The 20222-nt window shown below is 52.7% G+C and overlaps 1 protein-coding gene across 1 annotated transcript; it reads left to right on the plus strand.

Moving 5' to 3' along the window:
- The first annotated feature begins 45 nt into the window (after positions 1 to 45).
- On the plus strand, positions 46 to 18609 carry LOC134491972 (zinc finger protein 850-like). Its single transcript, XM_063296078.1, has 3 exons — positions 46 to 123; positions 507 to 2307; positions 16494 to 18609. Exons 2-3 carry the CDS (start codon positions 990 to 992, stop codon positions 17759 to 17761), a joined length of 2586 nt encoding a protein of 861 aa, XP_063152148.1. The 5' UTR covers positions 46 to 123; positions 507 to 989; the 3' UTR covers positions 17762 to 18609.
- Positions 18610 to 20222: the final 1613 nt, after the last annotated feature.

Here is a 20222-nt window from a genome sequence, read left to right on the forward strand (position 1 = left end):
TAGAGGGGACGTCGGTGGAGAGGAGGGCAGGGGCACTTCCTGTTCCGGCTTCCGCCTGGGGGAGCGGCTGGAGGGTCGCCGCGCGGTCTGGCCGGGCCGGAGCAGCCGCCGCAGCTGCGGGAGGTGAGCAGGGGGCGGGCGGGGGAGGCGCCGGGGCTGTTCCGGGCCCTCCGCGGGGCGGGGCCAGAGGGGAGCGCTGCCGGCGCTGCCGGCGCCACCCCGCCCCGCCCCGCCCCGGACGGCGTTCGCCGGTGCTGCGCGCCTCGAGGCCGGTGCGCGCCCTTCTGTGGCGGTCGCAGGTTCGGAGAGCGAATTCCAGGATTTGAACTCGTCTCTCGCTGGTCTTCTATGTGGCAAATGAGCTATAATGAATGTTAGAGGTTAATCTGCCCTTCTGGCACTTCCCTTTTTCATTGCAACCTATGCTTTTTTGTTGTTGTTTGCACGTGCTGTGCAGCCGTTTTATAGGTAATAATGAAAGTAACACTTTTATGTGACTCTTATAGGCAAAAAGGATGCCAAAAAGAGCCTGCTGGACAACCGAGAATCACAAGCAGCTTTAAAAAGGAAAGCAAATCAAGCCAGCAACCAAATCACCACTTTCTCCAGAGAACCCCAAAACTCTTCCCCAGCAGGGGACAGTAGAGGGAGAGAAAAAGAGGAGAGGGTTTTTTAGCTGGAAAAAATGGAATATGCGGAACTCAGATATTACATGAAAGATCAAGGGGGATAATTTCCAAATTGACAAAAAGAAGGAACTATCTGGAAGTCAGTGGGGAGGAAGAGGAGACTTGGATGGCCATGTAGGGCAGAGAGTAACGCAAGCCTCACCCTGTGACAAAGGAAACAGTTGCTTGAATCGAAGGACCACCACACAATGGATCAGAAATTGTCTTGATCTCCTTGAAAATCCAAGAATATCAGAGGTGGAAAAGCCCCACAGAGGTGTATTTTGTGGGAAAAGCACAGATTACAGATCACAGCTGATCATGCACAAGAGGACCCACACCAGCGAGAAGCCCTACCAGTGTTCTCGATGCGGCAAAAGCTTTAGCAAGCACGCCACCCTGGTGAATCACAAGAGGACTCACACCGGGGAGAAACTGTATGAGTGTCCAGATTGTGGGAAAAGATTCAGTCAGAATTCCGACCTGGTGATACACCAGAGGATTCACACAGGAGAGAAACCATATCAGTGTCTGGATTGTGGGAAAAGTTTCATTCGAAATTCCGATTTGGTGATACACCAGAGGACTCACACAGGAGTGAAACCATATGAGTGTCCAGATTGTGGGAAAAGATTCAGTCAGAATTCCCACCTGGTGATACACCAGAGGACTCACACAGGAGAGAAACCGTATGAGTGTCCAGATTGTGGGAAAAGTTTCAGTCAGAATTGCAGCCTGGTGATACACCAGAGGACTCACACAGGAGAGAAACCATATGAGTGTCCAGATTGTGGGAAAAGTTTTAGTCGGAAGTCCAACCTGGTGCAACACCAGAGAACTCACACAGGAGAGAAACGGTATGAGTGTCCAGATTGTGGGAAAAGTTTCAGTCAGAATTCCCACCTGGTGATACACCAGAGGACTCACAGGGGAGAGAAACCATATGAGTGTCTGGATTGTGGGAAAAGTTTCAGTCAGAATTGCAGCCTGGTGATACACCAGAGGACTCACACAGGAGAGAAACCTTATGGGTGTCTGGATTGTGGGAAAAGTTTTAGTCGGAATTTCAACCTGGTGATACACCAGAGGACTCACACAGGAGAGAAACGGTATGAGTGTCCAGATTGTGGGAAAAGTTTCAGTCAGAAATCCAGACTGGTGATACACCAGAGGACTCACACAGGAGAGAAACCATATGAGTGTCCGGATTGTGGGAAAAGTTTCAGTCAGAATTCCCACCTGGTGATACACCAGGGGACTCACACAGGAGAGAAACCGTACGAGTGTCCGGATTGTGGGAAAAGTTTCATTCGGAATTCTGACCTGGTGATGCACCAGAGGACTCACACAGGAGAGAAACCGTACGAGTGTCCAGATTGTGGGAAATGTTTCAGTCAGAAATCCAGATTGGTGATACACCAGAGGACTCACACAGGAGAGAAACCATATGAGTGTCCAGATTGTGGGAAATGTTTCAGTCGGAATTCCGACCTGGTGATACACCAGAGGACTCATACAGGAGAGAAACCGTATGAGTGTCCGGATTGCGGGAAGAGTTTCAGTCACAATTCCAGCCTGGTGATACACCAGAGGACTCACACAGGGGAGAAACCATATGAGTGTCCGGATTGCGGGAAAAGTTTCAGTGCTAGGTCTAGCCTCATAAATCATGTAGGTTTACACATAGGAGAGAAACCATTCAAATGCCCAGACTGTGGACGGTGCTTCACAGAAAATTCCTACCTTAACAGGCACAAGAAAATGCACATGAGGCAGAAAGTGATGGGTATAGAGAAGGCTTGAATTTCACTTCTCATCTCCCATTGGACATCCAGCTGAAAAGTTCCGTATTTCATTTCTGGGCTGATTCTTTTTAGTCAAACACGTCTCAGTATTAGAGATGAGGTGGGAGAGAAAAAAGTGCAAAACGTTAGTTTGAGAAAGGCTGGCTACACCTTTCTGGCTATCAGCAGAACTTCCCAGTCAGCTGGTGCAGGCCCTAAAAGATACATGAAAAAAAGATCGGAGCACTCAGATTTTATGAGAGAAGATATTAGGGACGTTTGTGGCAGTGACAAAAGCCCTGTAAAGTTTCAAATGGAAAGGCTGTTTTGCCTCGCAGTTGAAGGTGATGGAAAATAGCTGCAGGAATACGGAGTTGAGGAGAAAAGGCATTGTGGTTCTGAGCGCAGGAAGGACCTTCAGGTTTAGGAACAGCCCCTGCTGTGATCGTGTTTGCCTGGCGGTGCCTGCTTGTTAGCCTTTTGTGGCTGTGGGTGACAGCAGCGCCAGGAGGCTGACCCCTTTGGTACTTGCCCCGTGGTGGTGGGGATGGAGGAAAGAGTTGCCCGGTGGAAGAGGTTTCCTTTCCAGAAATGCATTGTGTAAGAACCATTCGTGGCTTTTGAGAAGGAAAGAAACTGGGTAGTGTCAGCGTTGCTATAAACATGGGGCCAAGGTGAGGGACAGCTCCCTTCTCAAGACATGGGAGATGTTTCCATTTCTTTCACTCCTCTCTCTCAGCTTCTTTTTGAATTTTCCCCAGAAATCCCTACAAGTAAAGAGGAACATTATTTGGAGCTGCTAAGTGGCATTTTAGCTATACAGATGAATGATCCTGATTTTGCTGAGTTCACAAGACAGCAAAGAATTCAAGGTTGGTTCATTTCAGGAGCCCGATTCAGAGATCAGGTTATAATGCCTTTTTTCCCTAGTAGGTCACTTTGCATATGATCCCTTTGCAGAAGGACACTGAAGAGCCGGGACCAGGCCGGAGGTGGGGAGGAAGCAAGAGGCTCTTTTGGCCTGAGCCTCAAGCTCTGAGTGGCTTCACATTTAAAGGTCTGCAAATTTGTTTAAAATATTCAAATTATATTTAATTCTGTCCTCCTTCCTCTCTTGCTCTTTTTTGGTGCAGTATTTTTGGGCACACCTGTTATGATGTCCCATTTTATTACGATTGGGAGCTGCGAACGCTTGAAATGGTTCAGAAGTCTCTGGATCTTTGAAGGGGCCATGCTGTACGATGATGCCAAATCTTGCATTCTGAAACAGTGCTTAGAATCCACCCCAGTGAGGACAAAGTATACTTGGTGGCCACGGAATACTAAGTGAATTTGGATATGCAAAGATACAAAGTCGACCCGTTAAATCTGACACTAAGGGAATAATTGAATACCCAGCACGGAACCCTTTTACAATAAAAAGAATAGATAAATTTGGCCAAGTGGTGAAGGTGCTGGGCTAGAAACTAGGAGGCTGTGAGTTCCAGTTCCGCCTTAGGCACGAAAGCCACTGGGTGACCTTGGGCCAGTCCCTCTCCCTCAGCCAAACCCACCTGACAGGGTGGTGGTTGTGGGGAAAAGAGGAGAAGGAAGGAGTATTAGGCATGTTCACCGCCGTGAGTTATTTATAAAAGTAATAAAGGTTCAACCACAGACAACATAAGAGCCGCAGGAGCTGCTGCCCAGGGCCAGGCCAAAGTCCCTCCTGGGGGACCCAGCCCCATTCCTCCCCCTCCCCCCAGCATCATGGTGTCCTTCCCAGCCCCCCTCCTTCCTTACCGGGGGGCTCCTTCCCCCCTTCGCTTCTGGGGACGCGGGACAGCGCCAGCAGCAGCAGCAGGGGGGGCCAGGAAGCACCCCCCAAGACAGCAGAGAAAGACGCCGATGCTCCCAGCCCCAGAGGCGGAATGGGAGGGTCTCTGTGGGGGCAGGAAGCGCTGGGTGGAGGGTGGTGAGGGTAGCGGAGGGGGTACTTGGGATCTCACTTCCTCCCATCTGGGACGTAGCATTGTACACCGGCTGTCTGCCTGGACCCCGGAATCCTGTCCGTGGCTCGTTCTCCTTGGTTCCTCTGGGAAGAGGTTCCGCTGCATTCGGTGCAGAGCAGCCAGAGGGGGAGATAGTTTTGTCCCCTGGGCTATCCGGCTCCTGGACTCTCGGTCACCCCCTCTCACGTCAGGGGTGCACACGTCATCTGTAGGACCGTGATAGTTATCAGGGATAAGGATTAGGGGGGCGGAGTGGGTACAGAGTATATATTATATGTTGTAGTCATTTTTTTGTGAGAGAATTGCAGTAACATTTCATTCTAATCTGCAGTTTGATGTACAGTGGAATGACAATAAAAGTTTATTCTGTTATTCTATTCTATTTTTCTTGGACTTCGCATTTGGGAGTGGTCAGAAAAGCAGAATGACCAATGGGAATTCTCCCTTCTGCAGCGTCATCGGTCTCCGGGCAGAGTCTCTCTTGATTTCACCTGGCGAAGGAGACTGTTCTGAGCCGAGGAAGAAGTGGAGAAAGGGGGAGGGGGATCTTTTCAGTCTTGGGGGCTGCAGCTCCAGGGGGGGTCCCTGCCAGCTCCAGAGGGTCCTCCACTTCCTTTGCCCGCCCCACGATTCTCAGCCAGGCTCTCTCTTTTTCTGCGCTCCTGGAGGGGGTGGACTAGATGCCCCTTCAGTTGCCACAGGGCCCCAGGGGGATTCCAGGCGGGGGCTGCTGAGACCCCCAAGAGGCGCCTGGTCCTTCCCTGGACAAGACAAGCAGGGCCAGAGGTCCGGGGCTTCTCCTGGGTTCTAGCCGAGCTGGGGGAATACACAAACACACACGCACAGAGGTTGGTGGTGCCAAGGGAAGAGGAGGAAGCTGAGGGGAGACAGAGCAGCCTTCACCACCCCAAAGACTACTTCCTAAAGAAGGGACAGAAGAGAACAGCCTCCTAGTCCTCAAGAGGGACAAATGAAATAGAGCTTCCGGGAGGAATACAGTCTGTGCCCCAGTTGGGCAAAGGGGTCCCTTTCATGCATGCTGAAGTCTTGTCACTCCTTGTCTGAAGGCAGGGAAACCTTTTTCCTCATCTCTGGGAGAATTTTGACTTCTTTTTCACATCGATTGGCTCACTTACTCAAGCAACTCATGGTGCTTGGAGGCCAGTGGCTGCCCTACTCCTGCTGTGGCCCAGGATGGTCTCCCTTGCACGGGTGGCTTGGGGGAATCATAAATGTGTAAAAGATAACAGTTGGAGGGGGCTCTGGAGGCCATCTAGCCGACCCCCTCCCAGGGTTACAGCACCTGCTGTCTGGAACCCCTCCTCCCTGGGATCCATCTGGCTTGCACCCTGGCCCTGTTTCAGTGGGCCCTTCAAGCCTCCCTCTGTCCCCAGCCCCAGGGGTGGGAGTGGTGATGCTCTTGTTTTTAAATCTTTGCTGGCTTGGGAGAGCAGAGGGCTGGGCTGGGTGGGCTGGGGTGGGACCCCGCAGGGCAGGGTGTGGTGGGGAACAGGCGGAAGAGTTGCCACCAAGGCAGAAGTCAGATAAAAGAAATCTGAGTCCTTTTTCAAGGACATGAATGTTCCTCAAAGATGGTGTCCAGAACTGGAGCCATATTCTAGGTGTTGCTTGACTGATGCGGAGGAAAGAGGACGCCTCTTGATCTAGAAGCTTGACTTCTGTTGATGCACTCAAGGACTGCATTGGAGTTTTGCGTTGGAGTTTTCCTCCCCCCCGCGTTCTGCCTCCCCCCCTAAAAGCCAGCTCTCCTGTTCATTCACCAGCAGCCAAATGCTGCCACTCACAAAGCTACGGATCCCGGAGAGGGGAGACAAGCCACGGTGCAGATGGGCGACGGGGGTGGGGGGGCTTGCAGAAATGCATCTGAGGAAAACCTCATGGGAAGGGCCTTTGTGGCTGCCCTACACCCACCAAGGGTACTGGCTGGGCACGGGGGCCCATCGGTCCCATCTCTAGAAAGCCCCCCTCCTGGAGATCTGATGGCAGCAGCGTCTGTCCTGTGCTAGGCGAAGAGGGACCAGCGATCGTGTGGCCAGACCCCACTCCAGACCCCTCCCGGTGGAGAAGGACCAACAGCCGGGGGCTGACCGTCATCCCCCCTCGCTCTGCTCCAGCACCATGCGCAGCCTGCGCTGGACTCCCGACTCCTGGCCCGGAGATGGCCCCTTGTCCCTCCCCCTTGTGCTTCTCTTTGCCATACCGAGCCTGAAATTTTGGGGGGGGCAGTTAAGGGGAGCCTCTGGCTTGCCTCCCCCACCATCTCCTGGGCTGCGAGCACAGGCCTTCCTCGGCCATCCACGCAGGCTCAGGCGTCTGCCCCTCTCCTCGGACTGACCCTGCTTCTCCGTGACTGCCTGGGAGGACGGAACTGAGCCATCGCAGCTGACCAACCTCGCTTGGGAGCAAATCCGTCTTGGGGTATAAGACAGAGTTGCCCCCCACCCCGCGCAGCCCCAGGAGCGTGTCCAGGTGGCCTCCTGTGGGGGTCGCCGAGGACTGCGAACTCGGGGCAGACGTGACAGCAGCAGGGATCTCTATCGCCACAGGTCCGAATGGGTCTTGGCTGAGCTTCTTGCCTTGGCCCTCCGCATACAGCTGGGGGGCTTCCAAGATGGCTGATTGTTGGGTGTTGGCTTGTGCGAAGCATCTCTCCCCCCCCGGACCCCCACGCTATAAAGGCCTCGTGCAAGGAGATGATGTTGATCTTGACGCCCACACAGGGGCAGCAGCCTGGAGGACGTGGCTGGCCTGGGTACAAATCCCGGTAAAGGGCGTCCCAGCGACTCCACCCACAGACTGCCAGCCCCACACAGCATTCTGTGACCCCAGTTTCTTTTGGATCTGCAAGGAAGTGCGACTCTCCCAGGCCATTCTGCGGGAACCCGGGTCACACCGTGGAAGAGGCGTCTTCCCAGTAGGCAGTCAGCTGGACCCACCACTGTCTCTGATTCCTGGAGCCTTGAATGCCCCCCCCCCTTGAACGCTGACATTTGGGCCACCCGGCGCCAAGAGTTTTGCTGCCAGATTTGGGGATCTACCCTAGGAAGGGCCGCTGCGCTTTTGCTGGCTTCGCAGGGAGGGGAAGGAGGGCGAGGGGGTCCTCCTGTGGTGTCTCTTACTCTTAACTGAACCCTAACTAACATTATTTCTATAGAAAAATAACAATTTAATTGTCAAAAGCCAAAATCAGAACTTCATTTTTTTCAGTTACAAGCAATAGTCCAGAAGCCGTTTCCACGTAGAAATAAATCCAGTCACAGTATTTTCTCTTTTCAGTGCTGTCAGTTTTGTCATCTGCACCAACTCCATTAATTTCAACATCCATTCTTCCGGTGTGGGAATTTGTGCATCTTTCAGCGTACAAAAGTCTTGCCGCTGTTATCATATGCAAGGGCAAAATCCCATATTTTCTTTTGGGTTGTTGGTCCATCACGCCCAAAAGAAAAAATTCTGGTTTCAATTGTATATTCACTTTAAGGATCTTTTGAATTAAAAGATTGTATTTGCTCCCAAAATTTCTTAGTCTTCCCACAAGTCCACCAAAGATGGTAAAAAGTTTCTTCGCCTTGGGAGCATTTCCAACAGACACTTGATACCCCTTTATAGATCTCTGACAACTTACTGGGCGTTAAATACCGATGATGCATCATTTTGTAAAAATTCTCTTTCAGATTATAATTCAAGGTAAATCTCAAATCTTTGTTCCACATATTCTCCTGTTCCTCAAGCATGATATTATATCCAAAATTATTTGCCCATTTATTCATACAATCTTTAACATATTCATCCTCCAAGTTCATTTGTAATACTATTTTGTACATCTTAGTAATCACATGCCCATCATTAGTACATAAATCCACTTCAAACTGAGTTGTTTCATTAACAAAATATGAAACAACTTTCTGTCCAAGTTAAATCGTTCTGACAGCTGTGCAAATGTAAACCAATGACAAATGTGACCTTTGAATTCTAGTTCCCTTGTTTTAAGTTTAGGTTCACCTTCCTCAAATTCACCAACGCTTTATAGCTCAGCCAGCTCAGTTTTCCAATCATCTCTCTTCTGAAAAAGGCTTCCTGAGGTGACAGCCACAAAGGTACATTAGGAGACTATCTTGATTTATTTTTATTCCAAATCCTCAGTATGGCACGTCTAACAAAATGATTTTTAAAATCTTTATTAACTGTAACTCTATCATACCACAAGTAGGTATGCCACCCAAATCTCAGATCATGTCCTTCCCATGCCAATAATTTCTTATTCTTCAGCGTCACCCAGTCCTCCATGCAGAGCAAACAAAATATAATTTCAGATCAGGTAAACCTAACCCCCCTCGTTCTTTGGTATCTTGTAACAATTTATACTAAATTCTTGGTTTTTCCCTTGCCAAATCCTTCTGCCATTGTTTAAATGCAAACCATAATGGACAAAATGAAAGTAAAAGGCCTGAGTTACAGGAAAAAACTGATGTTTTATATCCGCTTAAACTCTTGTATCAACAAATACCTATGTTGAACCTTATAATAAAGGTAGGATTATCCTATGTGACTCTGTTTTCTATCTGTTCTACCTTGGAGGGCTGACACTCGGCTTCTGTTCTTGGGCTGATCCTGTCTTCTCCTACTAAACATTTCCAGTTGCTGTTGGTGAACTTACTCTGTGGTTTTAATCCCAGTGAGGTATTTGGGAATTGTACATTGCTCAGGGTTGGCAGATGGGAGCCACCTGTCAGCCCTCTGAGTAAGTAAAGAAAGATCCTGGTTTATTTATTTATAAATTTATTCACCGCCCATCTCCCCCTCATGGGGGACTCTGGGCGGTTTACAATAAAATGTAGTTAAAACTTAAAACCATTTCAATATAACAATACAATAAGATAAGAATATAGTACAATCTAAGTGGCAAGAGATTTTAATCAGTCCATGAGTGTAGGATGCCCCTCAAAATCACTTAGGGCACTAGCCAGCCCCAGGTATAACTATTCCCCCCCCCATTCCAAGGTAAAGGTAAAGGTTTCCCTTGACGTAAAGTCCAGTCGAATCCGACTCTAGGGGGCGGTGCTCATCTTCGTTTCTAAGCCATGGAGCCGGCGTTGTCATAGACACTTCCGGGTCATGTGGCCAGCATGACGACTCGGAACGCCGTTACCTTCCCGCCGAAGCGGTACCTATTGATCTACTCACATTTGCATGTTTTCGAACTGCTAGGTGAGCAGGAGCTGGGACGAGCAACGGGAGCTCACCCCGCCGCGCGGTTTCGAACCGCCGACCTTCCGATCGGCAGCTCAGCGGTTTAACCCGCAGCGCCACCGCGTCCCCATTCCAAGCCTGCTGACAAAACCAGGTCTTTAGTCGTTTTTGGAAGTCCAGGAGCGAAGGGGCCTGTCAGACCTCTGGGGGAAGGATGTTCCAAAGGGCGGGAGCTACAGCGGAGAAGGCACGAGACCCCGTTAGATGGAATTGTTTTATAGACGGGGTCCGTAACATGCCCTCCCTGCATGACCGGGTGGGGCAGATCGATGTAATAGGGATGAGACGGTCCCTCAGATATCCTGGTCCCATGCCATGTAGGGCTTTAAAGGTAATGACCAACACCTTGAATTGGATCCGGAAGCAAACTGGGACCCAGTGTATCTCACGCAACAAAGTGTTATGTGTGCAAATCTTGGAACACCCAAGATTGTCCGCGCGGCTGCATTCTGAATCAGCTGAAGCTTCCGGATACCCTTCAAGGGTAGCCCCATGTAGAGCGTATTACGGTAGTCTATCTGGGGGATGACCAGGGCATGAGTGACCGTTCGAAGTGCCTCTCGCTCCAGGAAGGGGCGTAACCGGCGCACAACACGAAGTTGCGCAAAGGCCCTTCTGGCCACAACTGCCACCGGCTCTTCGAGCAGGAGTCGTGAGTCCAAGAGGACCCCCAAGTTACGCACCGGGTCTGTCTGGGGCAGCGCAACCCCATCCAGCACTAAAGATGGCAAGTTCCTGGGACGTGAGGTGCCATTAATCCACAGCCACTCCGTCTTACCAGGGTTCAGTCAAAGCCTGTTGCTCCCCATCCGGGCCCCCAAGATGGAGATATACAATTGAGTGTCATCAGCATACTGATGATACCTCATCCCGCATACTGGTGACGGATGATCTCACTCAGCGGTTTCATGTAGATGTTAAAAAGGAGATGGGAGAGTACTGATCCCTGCAGCACCCCACAAAGAAGGGGCCGTGGGGCCGATCTCTCCTTCCCTATCAACACAAATTGGGACCGGTCCTGGAGGAAGGAGGTGAACCAGTGCAAAACTACGCCGCCCACCCCCAACTCCCTGAATCGACCCAAAAGGATACCATGGTTGATGGTATCAAAAGCCACTGAGAGGTCAAGAAGAGCCAGGATGGATGCACTCCCTCCATCCCGCTCCCGCCAGAGATCATAAGTGCGAACAATGCCGTTTCGGTCCCATAACCGGGCCTGAAACCTGACTGAAAGGGGTCTAAATAATCCCTTTCATCCAGGATCCTCTGGAGCTGCAGCGCCACCACTTTCTCAACCACTTTCCCCAAAAAGGGGAGGAGGGAGACTGGGCGAAAGTTGTCCAGTACGCTGGGGTCCAGTGATGGTTTCTTGAGGAGGGGGCACACCAGCGCCTCTTTGAAGGCTGCCCGGAATACCCCCCCTCTCAAGGAAGTATTTACCATCGCTTGGACCCAACCACGCATCCCCTCCCGAGCTGCCTTCACCAGCCAGGAGGGGCATGGGTCTAGTTGACAAGCGGTAGCGTTTACAGTCCGGAAGATCCTGTCCACTTCCTCGGGTTCAACAGGCTCGAACTGTTCCCAGATAACAGAGTAAGAACGTCCGCCGGGCATCTCCCCAGACACTGCCTCGCACTCAGAGTCCAACCTGGAACGGATCTGAGCAATTTTATTCTGCAGATGCCCAGAAAACTCCTCAGCTCGGCCCTGTAGGTGGATCTCTGGATCCCCTTTCCCCAGAAGGGAACGGGTAATTTTAAACAGGGTTGCCAGGTGGCATTCTGCGGATGCAATAACGGTGGAGAAATACTGACATTTCGCCGCTCTTACCGCCACAAGGTAGGCTTTAATCGCGGCTCTAGCTTGTGTTCGGTCAGGTTCGGTCTTTGTCTTCCTCCAGAGGCGCCATAGGCGTCTCTTAACCCTCTTCAAAACCCTCAGCTCCTCCGTAAACCACGGGGAGTGTCGGGTTCGAATGGACAAGAGAGGCCACACAAGTGCGATCCTCTCCAAGGCCCCGGCCGCCTCCCTATTCCAGGCAGCAGCCTCCGCTGGACCGTGCAGCAGATCCTTGGGTATAACCCCCAGCTCCCTCTGAAACCCTAACGGGTCCATTAGTCGTCAGGGGCGGACCAATTGAATAGGTCCTACCTCCCTTCGGAGGGGAGCGGCATAGGAGAACCTCAGGCTCACCAAGGGGTGATCTGACCAAGACAAAGGGGAGAGATGTACTTCTCCCCTCAGATCACACTGCCATTGCTCCGACAAGAAAACTAAGTCTGGGGTGAGGCCACTGTCCCTAGTTGGGTCTTGGATGATCTGAATCAGGTCCATGGCCGCCATGGTGGTCATGAACTCCCAAGCTGCCTCCGAGGCCCGCCCCAGGAATGGCAGGTTGAAGTCCCCCAGAACCATAAGCTTGGGGAACTCCACCGCCAACCCTGAGATGGCCTCCAGCAGCTCAGGCAGGGAGGTTGCTACGCAGCAGGGAGGCTGGTACACTAGCAACACCCCCAACTGTTCCCAAGAACCCAACTTGAAAAACAGGGTCTCACACCTGGCCACTTGTGGAGCATGGTCCCTGAAAGCCACAAGGGATTCTTGGATGACAACAGCCACCCTTCCTCCCCCGCCCTGGGATCTCGGCTGGTGCCATACTCGAAACCCAGCAGGGCACATCTCCGAAAGAGGAACACCTCCTTCCATGCCCAGTCAGGTTTCAGTAATGCACGCCAGGTTGGCCCCCTCCTCCATGATCAAGTCGCCGATGAGGAGGGCCTTGTTGTTAACAGACCTGGCGTTGCAGAGCAGCAGCCGAAGCCCAGGGCCTCCATGGGTCTGCTGACCAGGGTCTGGGTTTGAGCACGGAGGGCTGGAACATGCCACTGGAAATAAACATCGGGGGCCTCTTCCCTGTAGATGGCCCACCCTCCGGCTCCCGTCATAACATCCCTGACCCATCACCACCTCAATCCTCTGTCCACCTTACAGTCCCCAGAGTCTCGGCATCCATTAGCCCCCAGTGCTGGACTCCGAAGACCCCTGGTTAAAAATAGAGATTCCTCCATCCAAGCACACACACACTCACGCCCTCACACACTCAATCACAATGTGATGGTGGGCCTTTCGAGCGCACCAGCTCCAGCTCTCAGCGTTGTCAGGGCCTCACCATTGCCTATCCACTCATTCAGTGCCCCCCCAGCTTCTCTCACTAGTCTGGAGGGGGCACACCAGCCACTACTCCTTGCCCCCTGCCTCTCAGGGGGCGAGTGCGTCCATACAATCCTTCTCAACCAATAACCTGTACTCCCTCTCACGCCTCTCATGCCTGGAGGGAGTACCCCATACACCTGGAGGGATCTTCACAAGGCTAAAGATGACTGATGATGACTAAAAGGTTGGGGGGGTGGCCAAAGTTAAAACCCAAGGATTCAGCTCTTAAAGTTGGAATTCATGCCCACGGACCAGTTCTTCTGCAGAGCGCTGGATACCCGCTCAGTCCAGTTATCCAGGGGCTGCGCCGGTCACGTCACCGCTCTCCAGTCCTGCTTCACCGTCAGTGTCCACATTCGTCGAGCTGGACCTTAGACCTCCTGCACTGTTAGCATAGCTGCAACCAATCTGTCGCCTACGCCTGATGTATCCTCAAGGCCAGTTTGCGGCCGCGTGGCTCCCATTGACTCCCCCGACTTCCCACAGGAGGAGACAACCTGTCGCCTGCGTCCACAGCACCGCCGGCATTCCCCGGCATCCACCGCTCCCCACGATTGACAGCGTGGGTCGCCACCCTCCAGCTTGCCCGGGGAGTTCCAGCGAGCCTCCCAGCCGCAACTCTGGCTGCGGCCCTGGCCACTCCAGGTCCGCTGTGCTGGGCTACTCTGACCGCAGTTCCAGCTGCAGCTCTAGCAGCCGTTCAAGGCCCACTGCGCTGCCGATATCCCCCAGGTCCCGTTGCCGCCAAATCTCCCGTGCTGCCGGGTCCGCGTCCCGGCACCGTCGATATATATATATCGTCGATATATACCATATATATGGTAGTCCTTTGGGATCGAGGGTTGTGCAGTTCCTCTGCGGAGATGGAGGGGACTCTGCAGTCCCAGCCTTGAGGCTCAGAGTCTGGCACAACGGGGGCCCTGAAATCCACTGTTGTAGCATCTCTGGGCGTGATTCGGTGTCCGCTCATGGTTTTCTATCAGTCTTTGGCGGCGCTGGTCTTCAAAGCCGGCAGAAGCTGCATGGCACAGGACTCGCCAGCTGGTTCTGTCGGCAGCCGCAGCTCCTTCTTCCCTCTGCTGGATGTTTCTTCACAACGTCTCTGTAGCGCTTGCATGGACAGCCTTGAGGCCTCTTCCCAGACTCCAGTACGCCATGGAGGAACTGGCGAGGCACACAGTGGTCACCCATTCTGATGGCGTGTCCCACCCACCGCATCTGGGCTCTGATCAATAATCAGGGACTCAATGCTGGTGGACCCTGTGTGATCCAAGACCTCCAGGTTGGAGACAGTCTTGCCAACGATTGCCAAGGACGGAGCGGAGGGCACGCATGTGAAATTTCTGCAGTTGCTTGATGTGCCTTCAGTGCAGAGTCCTGGACTCCCATCCCTATAGGAGAGAAGGGATAACTACAGCTCCGTAGACGTTTGGCTTTGTGGAGATACGGGTGTTGTGTTGGTTGAGCACTCCATCGCCTGGACTCAGCCACAAGTCACCTCCCAGGCTGATTTTATCAGCCAGGAAGGGCATGGGACAAGATGACATGTGGTTGCATTTACAGTCCAGAGGATCCTGTCTACTTCCTCAGGCCCAACAGGATCAAACCATTCCCAGATAACAGGGTAAGTACATTCCCCTGGCATCTCCCCAGACTCCACTTCATGCTTAGAGTCCAACTTAGAATGGATCTGAACAATTTTATCCTGCAGATGCTTTGAAAACTCTTCCAAACGGCCCTGTAAGTGGGTCACTGAGTCTACCTGACCCAGAAGAGATTGAACAATCTTAAAGAGGGCTGTTGGGTGACATTCTGCGGATGCAATAAGAGTGGAGAAATGCTCACGTTTCACCACCCTTACCACCACAAGGTAGGCCTTAATAGCGGCTCTAGCTTGTGTTCGGTCAGATTCAGCGCCAATCCGCCCCAGTGGGAGAAGCTCCAACGCCTTCCTTTGGCAGCAGTGGCCGACCCTGCAGGGCTGTCGCTCCCTCAAGACACCTCCTGGAGGCGGGAGGGGAAAGTGTGTCAGTCCCAGTGGGGAGGGAAGGGCGAAGGGGCGCGCAGAGCAATCCTCCACTCCCGCAGGATCCAGGCCCGCAAGGCAAGGGAGCCGCGCTCGGCCGGTGCCGGTTTGCGCGCGCTTACCCCGCAGGGTGCTTCCCGCGAGTCGCGGGCGGTCCGTCGGGGCGGCCGCAGGGTCGAAAGGGGCGGGGCGGCCCGGGGTCCAGCCACGGCCCCGCCCACGCCTTCGGGGGAGGCCGGACGAGCGGGCGTTGCAGCCCCGCGGCGCTAGATGGCGCTCTCGGGCTGAGCGACGCCCGCCCGGGAAGCCTCGGTCCGGCAGCGGCTGCAGCGATAGAGGACTGGACGGCTAGAGGGGACGTCGGAGGAGAGGCAGGGGTACTTCCTGTTCCGGTTTCCGCCTGTGGGGAGCGGCTGGAGGGGTGCCGCGCGGTCTGGCCGGGCCGGAGCAGCTGCCGCAGCCGCGGGAGGTGAGCGGGGGGCGGGCGGGGGAGGCGCCGGGGGTGTTCCGGGCCCTCCGCGGGGCGGGGCCAGAGGGGAGCTCCGCCAGCGCTGCCGGCGCCCCCCCGCCCCGCCCGGCGTTCGCCGGTGCTGCGCGCCTCGAGGCCGGTGCGCGCCCTTCTGCGGCGGTCGCAGGTTCGGAGAGCGAATTCCAGGATTCGAACTCGGCTCTCGCTGGTCTTCTATGTGGCAAATGAGCCATAATGAATGTTAGAGGTTAATCTGCCCTTCTGGCACTTTCCCTTTTTCATTGCAACCTATGCTTTTTTGTTGTTGTTTCAGCATGTTGTGCAGCCGTTTTGTAGATAAAAATTAAACTAACACGTTTATCTGAATCTTATAGATAAAAGCCTGCTTGACAACCAAGAATCAGAAGCAGTATTAAAAAGGAAAGCAAATCAAGACAGCAATCACATTTTTTCCACTTTCTCCAGAGAACCCCAAAACTCTTCTTCCCTAGCAGCGGACAGTCGAGGGAGAGAAAACCAGGAAAAGAGGGTTTTTGAGCTGGAAAAAATTGAATACGGGGAACTCAAATATTACATGAAAAGGTCAGGGGGATAATTTCCAGATTGAGAAAAAGAGGGAACTATCTGGAAGTCAGTGGGGATGAAGAGGTCACTTGGGTGGCCATGTAGGGCAGAGAGTAAGGCAAGCCACACCCTGTGAGGAAGGAAAAAGTAACTTGAATCGAAGGACCACCACACAAGGGATCAGAAATTGTCTTGATCTCCTTGAGAATCCAAAAAAAAAAGTGGTGGAAAAGCCCCACAGAGGTGTATATAGTGGGAAAAGCACAGATTACAGATCACAGCTGATGATGCATGAGAGCACCCACACCAGCGAGAAGCCCTACCAGTGTTCTCGATGCGGCAAAAGCTTTAGCAACCATGCCACTCTAGTGAATCACAAGAGGACTCACACCGGGGAGAAACTGTGTGAATATCCAGACTGTGGAAAAAGTTTCAGTGGGAAATCCAACCTGGTGATACACCAGAGGACTCAGAAAGAAGAGAAACCGTACGAGTGTCCGGATTGTGGAAAAGGTTTCAGTCTGAATTCCCAGCTTGTGAGACATCAGAGGACTCACACAGGAGAGAATCCATATGAGTGTCCGGATTGTGGGAAAAGTTTCATTCTAAATTTCCACCTGGTGATACACCAGAGGACTCACACAGGAGAGAAACTGTATGAGTGTCGGGATTGTGGGAAAAGTTTCTGTTTCAAGTCCAGCCTGGTGATACACCAGAGGACTCACACAGGAGAGAAACCATATGAGTGTCCAGACTGTGGGAAAAGTTTCATTTGGAATTCCGAGCTGGTGATACACCAGAGGATTCACACTGGGGAGAAACCGTATGAGTGTCCGGATTGTGGGAAAAGTTTCGGTTTCAAGTCCAGCCTGGTGATACACCAGAGGATTCACACAGGAGAGAAACCGTATGAGTGTCTGGATTGTGGGAAAAGTTTCATTCGGAATTCCTCCCTGATGCAACACCAGAGGACTCACACAGGAGAGAAACCGTATGAGTGTCCGGATTGTGGGAAAAATTTCAGTCAGAGTTCACACCTGGTGATACACCAGAGGACTCACACAGGAGAGAAACCGTACGAGTGTCCGGATTGTGGGAAAAGTTACATTCGGAATTCCGATCTGGTGATACACCAGAGGACTCACACAGGAGAGAAACCATACGAGTGTCCGGATTGTGGGAAAAGTTTTAGTCGGAATTCCAGCCTGGTGATACACCAGAGGACTCACACAGGGGAGAAACCGTACGTATGTCCAGATTGTGAGAAAAGTTTCATTCAGAATTCCTCCCTGGTTAAACACCAGAGGATTCACCATAGGACTCACACAGGAGAGAAACCATATGAGTGTCTGGATTGTGGGAAAAGTTTCAGTTTGAAGTCCAACCTGGTGATACACCAGAGGACTCACATAGGAAAGAAACCGTATGAGTGTCCGGATTGTGGGAAAAGTTTTAGTTTCAAGTCCAGCCTGCTGAGACACCAGAGGAGTCACACAGGAGAGGAACTGTCTGAATGTCCAGATTGTGGGAAAAGTTTCAGTCAGAATTCCAACCTGGTGATACACCAGAGGACTCACACAGGAGAGAAACCATATGAGTGTCCAGATTGTGGGAAAAGTTTCAGTACTAGGTCTATCCTGATAAATCATGTAGCTTTACACATTGGAGAGAAACCATTCAAATGCCCAGACTGTGGACAGTGCTTCACAACAAGTTCGTCCCTTAGCAGACACAAGAAAACACACATGAGGCAGAAGGTGATGAGTGTAGAGGAGGCTTGAATTTCACTTCCCATTTCCCATTGGACATCCAGCTGAAAAGTTTCATATTTCATTTCTGAGCTGATTCTTTTTAGTCAAACATGTCTCAGTATTAGAGATGAGGGAGGAGAGAAAAATAATGGAAAATGTTAGTTTGGGAAAGGCTAACTACACCTTTCTGGCCACCAGCAGAACTTCCCAGTAAGCTGCTGCAGGCCCTAAAAGATACATGAAAAAAAGATCAGAGCACTCAGATTTTATGAGAGAAGATATTAGGCACATTTGTGGTAGTGACACAAGCTGTGTAAAATTTCAGATAGAAAGGCTGTTCTGCCTTGCAGTTGATGGATAAGAGCTGTAGGAATATGGAGTTGAGGAGAAAAGGCATTGTGGTTCTGAGCGCAGGATCTTCAGGTTTAGGAACAGCTCCTGCTGTGATCGTGTTTGCCTGGCGGTGCCTTGGGCCAGCCCCTCTCCCTCAGCCAAACCCACCTGACGGTGGTGGTTGTGGGGAAAAGAGGAGAAGGAAGGAGTATTAGGCATGTTCACCGCCGTGAGTTATTTATAAAAGTAATAAAGGTGAGGTGGCAAAATTCAACCACAGACAACATAAGAGCCGCAGGAGCTGCTGCCCAGGGCCAGGCCAAAGTCCCTCCTGGGGGACCCAGCCCCATTCCTCCCCCTCCCCCCAGCATCAGGGTGTCCTTCCCAGCCCCCCTCCTTCCTTACTGGGGGGCTCCTTCCCCCCATCGCTTCTGGGGACGCGGGACAGCGCCAGCAGCAGCAGCAGGGGGGGCCAGGAAGCGCCCCCCAAGACAGCAGAGAAAGACGCCGATGCTCCCAGCCCCAGAGGCGGAATGGGAGGGTCTCGGTGGGGGCAAGAAGCGCTGGGCGGAGGGTGGTGAGGGTAGCGGAGGGGGTACTTGGGATCTCACTTCCTCCCATCCGGGACGTAGCATCGTACACCGGCTGTCTGCCTGGACCCCGGAATCCTGTCCGTGTCTCGTTCTCCTTGGTTCCTCTGGGAAGAGGTTCTGCTGCATTCGGTGCAGAGCGGCCAGAGGGGGAGATAGTTTTGTCCCCTGGGCTATCCGGCTCCTGGACTCTCGGTCACCCCCTCTCACGTCAGGGGTGCACACGTCATCTGTAGGACCGTGATAGTTATCAGAGATAAGGATTAGGGGGGTGGAGTGGGTACAGAGTATATATTATATGTTGTAGTCATTATTTTTTTGTGAGAGAATTGCAGTAACATTTCATTCTAATCTGCAGTTTGATGTACAGTGGAATGACAATAAAAGTTTATTCTGTTATTCTATTCTATTTTTCTTGGACTTCGCATTTGAGAGTGGTCAGAAAAGCAGAATGACCAATGGGAATTCTCCCTTCTGCAGCGTCATCGGTCTCCGGGCAGAGTCTCTCTTGATTTCACCTGGCGAAGGAGACCGTTCTGAGCCGAGGGAGAAGGGGAGGGGGATCTTTTCAGTCTTGGGGGCTGCAGCTCCAGGGGGGGTCCCTGCCAGCTCCAGAGGGTCCTCCACTTCCTTTGCCCGCCCCACGATTCTCAGCCAGGCTCTCTCTCTCTGCGCTCCTGGAGGGGGTGGACTAGATGCCCCTTCAGTTGCCACAGGGCCCCAGGGGGATTCCAGGCGGGGGCTGCTGAGACCCCCAAGAGGCGCCTGGTCCTTCCCTGGACAAGACAAGCAGGGCCAGAGGTCTGGGGCTTCTCCTGGGTTCTAGCCGAGCTGGGGGAATACACACACACACACAGAGGTTGGTGGTGCCAAGGGAAGAGGAGGAAGCTGAGGGGAGACAGAGCAGCCTTCACCACCCCAAAGACTACTTCCTAAAGAAGGGACAGAAGAGAACAGCCTCCTAGTCCTCATGAGGGACAAATGAAATAGAGCTTCTGGGAGGAATACAGTCTGTGCCCCAGTTGGGCAAAGGGGTCCCTTTCATGCATGCTGAAGTCTTGTCACTCCTTGTCTGAAGGCAGGGAAACCTTTTTCCTCATCTCTGGGAGAATTTTGACTTCTTTTTCATGTAGCTCGGCTCACTTACTCAAGCAACTCATGGTGCTTGGAGGCCGGTGGCTGTCCTACTCCTGCTGTGGCCCAGGATGGTCTCCCTTGCACGGGTGGCTTGGGGGAATCATAAATGTGTAAAAGATAACAGTTGGAGGGGGCTCTGGAGGCCATCTAGCCGACCCCCTCCCAGGGTTACAGCACCTGCTGTCTGGAACCCCTCCTCCCTGGGATCCATCTGGCTTGCACCCTGGCCCTGTTTCAGTGGGCCCTTCAAGCCTCCCTCTGTCCCCAGCCCCAGGGGTGGGAGTGGTGATGCTCTTGTTTTTAAATCTTTGCTGGCTTGGGAGAGCAGAGGGCTGGGCTGGGTGGGCCGGGGTGGGACCCCGCAGGGCAGGGTGCGGTGGGCAGAAGGAACAACCTTGAAGAATGGGAGGAAGAGCCACCACCGAGACAGA

Source organism: Candoia aspera, chromosome 2 (assembly GCF_035149785.1).
Source record: "Candoia aspera isolate rCanAsp1 chromosome 2, rCanAsp1.hap2, whole genome shotgun sequence".
NCBI classification, from domain to species: Eukaryota; Metazoa; Chordata; class Lepidosauria; order Squamata; family Boidae; genus Candoia; species Candoia aspera.

What these genes read in the sequence shown, in the direction of transcription:
- LOC134491972 (XM_063296078.1), top strand. Translation starts at nt 990, where the DNA reads ATGCACAAGAGGACCCACACCAGCGAGAAGCCCTACCAGTGTTCTCGA. An exon ending in GTGTCCGGATTGCGGGAAAA is followed by an intron (nt 2,308 to 16,493) that starts GTTTCAGTGCTA and finishes ATTGTGGAAAAG; the next exon opens with GTTTCAGTCTGAATTCCCAG.